At 37.6% G+C, this 6,000-nt stretch overlaps 1 protein-coding gene across 1 annotated transcript; it reads right to left on the bottom strand.

The window, feature by feature from the left end:
* Window positions 1–1,029: 1,029 nt before the first annotated feature.
* Window positions 1,030–5,164, bottom strand: LOC107813348 (serine/threonine-protein kinase ATM). The gene is made up of 2 exons (XM_016638607.2): window positions 4,875–5,164; window positions 1,030–4,519 (listed from the first exon to the last, which is right to left on the bottom strand). The coding sequence occupies exon 2, from the start codon at window positions 4,453–4,455 to the stop codon at window positions 1,291–1,293; it is 3,165 nt and encodes a 1,054-aa protein (XP_016494093.1). The 5' UTR covers window positions 4,456–4,519; window positions 4,875–5,164; the 3' UTR covers window positions 1,030–1,290.
* Window positions 5,165–6,000: the final 836 nt, after the last annotated feature.

Below are 6,000 nucleotides of genomic sequence, written 5' to 3' on the forward strand. Positions count from 1 at the left end.
ATAAAATTTATTAATTTATATAGATAAATTAAAGGACGAAATTTTCTTTGTTATTTTTTAAAAGTTTCTCCCAACCTTTTTTTTAACAAAAAATAAATGACTTTTGAAGTGATCTGATGAACAAAAAAGAGCTATACACAAATTGTGTTTACCGCTGCACTCGACTACCGTGTTCTTTGATTAAACTCGCTTGTACAAAATCCTGGGTCCGCCGCTGGATTTGATGTCTTACTTCCAACAAGATTCATGACTTGCTTAAACCGCACCACCATCTATGTTTGGACAACTTTAATACTTCAAACAACTTTGTGGCATCTGCTTTGAAATTAAATTGTGCGGAAATCAACAATGGAGGTCTTATACATCCATGATTGGGAGAAAAATAACTGTTCTTATCAATAATAGTGGCAATACCCATGACCAGTTCGTGGAAAAACAACCGGAAGCAACTAACAAAGAGACGTGGTTGAGTTCACGATAGTGAGATGTTAATTGAGCGGTTGTATATATTCTGATCGCGGGTGTCAAGAGGTGTAATACTATACTACAAACTTGAAAGTTCACAATTTTGAGTTTAGAGGAGACTAATCAAATTTGGTTACTGAGAAAGAAAACCTTGAAAGAGTGTTCACAATTCAAACACAATGGGGTTTAGGAGGCCCTCAGAATAGCAATTAAGAAAGAAAGAAAAAATTGTGTTGACCATAAGTTCACTGTTTATAGGACCACCAACTTTCCGACAAAAACCTAAACAGACTGGGAAAACCGAACTTGTAGCCCTGAAGATCAATGCATCCTCTAAACATTGAATTCAATGAGATTTAACCTGCCTGCATGAAGCAGACGGTTCATATAACTTCCAACTACTTCACTTCCGAATTCAGACATGGTTGATTAATTGATATAAATCTATTCTTCCTAATTTATACTTGCATATCCTTTGTCCATGCAAATTGAGAAAAAATTAGGTTTCAAGGTTGTAACAGCTTGCATCCAGATTAGGACAGTAACAAGGGAAAGGCTATCTGAGGAGCAGAGAGTGGTGCCGTGCTCTGTCTCGATTACAACAAAGTGCTAGGTTGAAAGTTACAAGTACACAACTCCACATTACAACACAGTAACAACAATGCCCAGTAAGTTCTACTGAGAATCAACAGTGAAGGAAAAAGATAAAAACATGGGAAATACCAAACAATGTTCTCAACAGCAGTCACTAGCATCACATAAAAATCCTAATTAATTAGATACACAGTTAAACGTCAACTACGAAACTACTACATTTATTATCAGCTAAGACGAAGAAGAACCAACCATGGAGCTTACCTTTTTCAAGAAGCCTTTCACCTCATTTTCCAACTTGGCCCTCATCTCAGGGGAAATATTATCACCAGCCTTCTCAAGCATTGATGTCATTGCCTCCAGATTCTGTTTTATGACGACAAGATCAGGTCCTTCACCATTTGAAGGTACTGCTCCAGAAAGTGCAGCTGGGGGCTTGAGTACATCCGCGGGCAGCAAAGAATGTGACGTCTGTGTGTTATTAGAAGTTGAAACATGTCGGAGGCGATAACTGACAAGGGCAGGTCCAAACGGGTTTCTGCTTTGTAAATTCTGTAAGGCTTCTATAGCATCACAATCATTTACAAAGACAACCTGGGCAGTGGAATCATCTAGAAACTTCGTTTTGGATTCCACTAATGAACCAAACCTGGAAAATGTAGCAGTGATATATTCTTTAGAAGGCACTGAGGAACCCGATCCAAAATTAAGCAGAAGGGTATTATGATCTCCATTAGGATTGGGTATCCCGATGGCAGATTTAGCGGTTCTCCTCCTCCTCTTACGCTTGGGTTTATCTTGAATTGTGACTGAACTCAATTCTGCAAAGTCCTTCCCCTTCAAGTTGGGATCGGTGACTTGTCCATTCAAATCTGGTAGTACACCCAATACACCAATCTCAGAAACCAACTCTTCCTTCTTCCTCTTCCTCCTCTTAGGTTCAAGTTTACCTTGAGTAGGGGCAGGACCTATAACCTGCATATTTTCAACTGACAAGGCAGCATTATTTCCATTCAAGTCAGGTAGTCCACCCAAAACCCCAATCTCATGATGAACCACAGCTGCAGTTGCCGTCTTCTTTTTCTTTCTGCCAACTATTCCTTTTTCGAGTGAATCGGTTCCTGTCTCTACAGAACCAATAAGTGAAGTTGCATTTATATCTTCAATTTTCTTTCTACCTCTCTTCTTGGGGAAAGCACTAGAAGGAAGGTGTCCTTTTACTTGATTATCAGATATATTTGTACCCAATGGAGACTTGAAAGTTTCCTGACACCCTAAAGTCGCTTCATTTATTTCATCCATCTGAACTTCAAGTTCGGGATTTCTGAATATTCTAAAACTTAAATAAAATTCCTTAATTGGAATGGAAGATGTACTTTGACTAGGAGAGAAACAATCAAGAGCTGTCAGACGGAGCTCTTGGAGCACTTCTGCTGAAGAAGCAGCGGCAAACCCAACATTGTTATGGCAAATGCCATTGACATTAACAGATTTTCTTGGTTTCCTTAGTGAGTTACTGCATTTACCAATTGGAGTGGCGACCATAGATGGAATAGAGGAGCTCTTTACTCCTCCAAGAGAAACTCCCTCATGATCTTCAGTTTCATCTTCTTCCTGACCAAGTGAATTCTTACGGCTCCAGCTGTTCACATAAGGATATGATAGGTACTTGCTCTTCTTCCGTTCTCTCGACTCAAATCCTTTTTCAGATTTTCCTCCAGCACTTCCGTTTGCAGTTTCTGAACAGGATATCATACTCCCCATACCTCTAGGAGATTCTAATGAGCCAGATATCTCCACCTCAGTTGTTTTACGATCATCAGAATCACTTTTACAGCTCTTAAGGACACTATCACCACAACAAAGCTGGCCATTACTGATATCTTTGGCATTATTTGTTGGCCTGAGTTTATAGACAGGCAATTGCTTATGACCCATTGAACAGTTAAAGGCTGATAGGTAACTCTCATTGACTGTAAACTCAATACTACCTGGGCTACATAGATCCAAAGCACGTAATCTAATGAAGTTGAGAAGGTTTGCAGGCTCAAATTGAGATGCCGAAAAAACACTATGTTTTTCTTTTGAAAGATTTTGAGCAGCAACTTGATTTTCTTTTGAAAAACAAGAACAGGTCATCTTCTGTTTTACACGCCTACCAATCTCACCTAAAGCCTTCTCTATTGCACCATAAAAGCTTCTAGATTTATTCTGGCGAGACATGTGTTCAAAATAATCTAGAAAGGGCTTCAACTGGAACGGCTGGCACAAACCAGAATTAGTGTTGCCAAAATACTTAACAAAGAAACAGCCCCTATGATCACACTTCCCAGCATCCTTCGATGTAGACAGATCACAAATCATTCCTGGCCACCACAAGTCAGTCTTGAGTTTTACCCATACTAAGTCACCCACAGCAAAATTGTGTTCTTGATTATCACTGGCATCTACTTCTGCTTCATTTCCGTTGACAGCCATAGGGCTGTCATTTTTCATGGAAAGCATGGAATCTGAACCACTATCGCCCAGCACTTGTCCATCCAAATTATGGACTGGGTAAAAACCATCCAATGGACCAAATACATCCACGGTCAGAGAAATACCATCTCCAGAGAATTGTATCTCTCTCGGAGAACCATTTGCATGCACATTTGAAATTGTTTCCGCAGCATCAATCATATCAACCTCCTCACCCCCATTAAGCAGAGACTCATTAAATTCAGCACCCAGTACATCACCATCTTTTGTTTTGTTAGTCTCCGGAATAATCGACCCCAACGCCTGAGTTTCATGTTCCAAAGTCTCTCCTTCCATCAGATTCTCAAAAGCAACACCCTCATTCTCCAGGCCAAGAGCCTCTAAGTCAATAGCATCATCTACATCTCCTAAATTGTTCTCGAGATCAACCCCCTCTAGATCGTTATAATTGTCCACATTTGCAAGCTTCTTCTCACTCTCAGCTCCCCCCTGCCCATCCACTAGCTTCTCCTCATAATCAACTCCCGCATTATTTTCATCCACATCTGCAAACTTCTCCTCAGAATCAACTCCCTCTAAATCATTATTATCATCCACAGTTGCTAACTTCTTCTCACTCTGAACTCCCTCCAAACAAACCTTATCACGTCCATCAACTACCTTCTGCTCAAACTCCACTCCCTCTAACTCAACATTATCACCCCCATTTGCTAACTTCTTGAGCACATCAACACTTTCACCACCATAACATTCACTCAACGATATGTTGGTGACCAACTCGGAACCAGCACAACTCTCACTTAATCTAGATAGAGCAGAAACCTCTTCTAGGGTTTTACCATCTAGGTTTTCATTTTGAAATGGCTTGCACTCCACAGAACCCTCCTCTAGGGTTTCTGATATATTCTGTGTCTCCATTGCAAGAAAGAACCATAAAGGTCTCAACTTTTGTCCAAATCAACAGCTACCCATCAAATTATCACTGGTTTAAAACAGGAAACAACAAGAATTAATCACAGAACAAAAAGCTTTCCATAAAAAAACCAAGATACCAGCAAGAATAACTAATCACCAAAACTAACAAAGAGGCAAAGAACCAAATAAATTAAAAGGCAGAATAGAGAAAAATCTTAAACCAAACTAAAGATATGAACTTTACCAATAAAAAACCAAGATACCAGCAAGAATAACTAATCACAAAAAAAAGTACTCTAAGAAGAAGAGCAGCCTAATTAGTAAGTACTTGAAAGAACAGCCTAAAAGAAGTTAGAAAGGGGATAAAGAGATCTGGTTAGAACAAAGACAGTGAAAAGGGAAAAGGGATATGGGATTTTCACCTTTTTCTCTTTTCTTCTTCTGTCACAGTGCAGTAGCAAGTGTTTCAGCAAGGAAGCTCAGCAATGAAGGTGAAGTTTTTACTTTGTGGTTTGTGAATGGTTTCTGCTAGTTTTGGTATCAAAATGGGGTGTTTTTGGTTAAGTATACCTGAATACAGTGTGCTCTAACTGAGTGATCCTATAGTAGAGAGAATGAGTCGGCGGTAGGTGTACACTTGTATAAGCCTAACACTATTTATTTAAAGGGCCACTTCTTGCATTTCAGGTAAATATCAACCAAAGGACAACATTGCATTTAGAATTGGATTCCTCTTTTTAAAGCTGAGATATTTTTACTCCTCCCCTACTTCGTAGGAATCGTTTGGTTTGCATCATACGGGTACGAGTGGTGGGTTTACTTCCCCTCAATTATTATAATTATGTGTCTTACTTTCCCTTTACATGTGTTTCAACAAAATTCACATATTTCAGTAAATTTTTAATTTTAATATTTTTATTTTATCCTTAGTTAATCTTCTAGAGTCATTATTAGAAATTACATAGAATATTTAAAACAATAAGATACAAATAGTATTTTTGATATATCATGCACATCTATAATTTGTTTAAGATCATTAGATTCCAAGGTTTCCTTTGCATTTTTAAACTTCGTACCAATTGATAGAGGCACATACAATGAATTGAGAGAGCATATGATATTCTCTCTTATACATATTGTTTGTCTTTTAAAGTTTTGTACACTCTTAAGAGAAATATTTATAGCTTTAATCATAAGAGTATTTATCTGAATTATTCTTCATCTCTTCTAAATCTCTCACTTAATCAATATTTCATTAATTAGAAAAGTAAGGATAGACTTGAAAAAATATAATAAATGTTTTCTTTATTTTTATAATATTAAATATTTTAAAATAAATTTAGTTTGCTAAAAGAACTAATAATGGAATGTTAAATGTCTTTGCATGATAATATATGCATGGATCTAAAGCTCATAATGTTTATCAAACATAAGAACTATTAAACAAAATCCCCTTTGCTTTGAACTTTAACTAAATATTCAACATTACCATTTAGGCAATAACCTTAATAGCCAGGTCACTGACAATAACAAAACCACTTGGAACGC

The sequence above is a fragment of the Nicotiana tabacum genome, chromosome 22 (assembly GCF_000715075.1).
Source record: "Nicotiana tabacum cultivar K326 chromosome 22, ASM71507v2, whole genome shotgun sequence".
NCBI classification, from domain to species: Eukaryota; Viridiplantae; Streptophyta; class Magnoliopsida; order Solanales; family Solanaceae; genus Nicotiana; species Nicotiana tabacum.

What these genes read in the sequence shown, in the direction of transcription:
- LOC107813348 (XM_016638607.2), bottom strand. Translation starts at nt 4,455, where the DNA reads ATGGAGACACAGAATATATCAGAAACCCTAGAGGAGGGTTCTGTGGAG.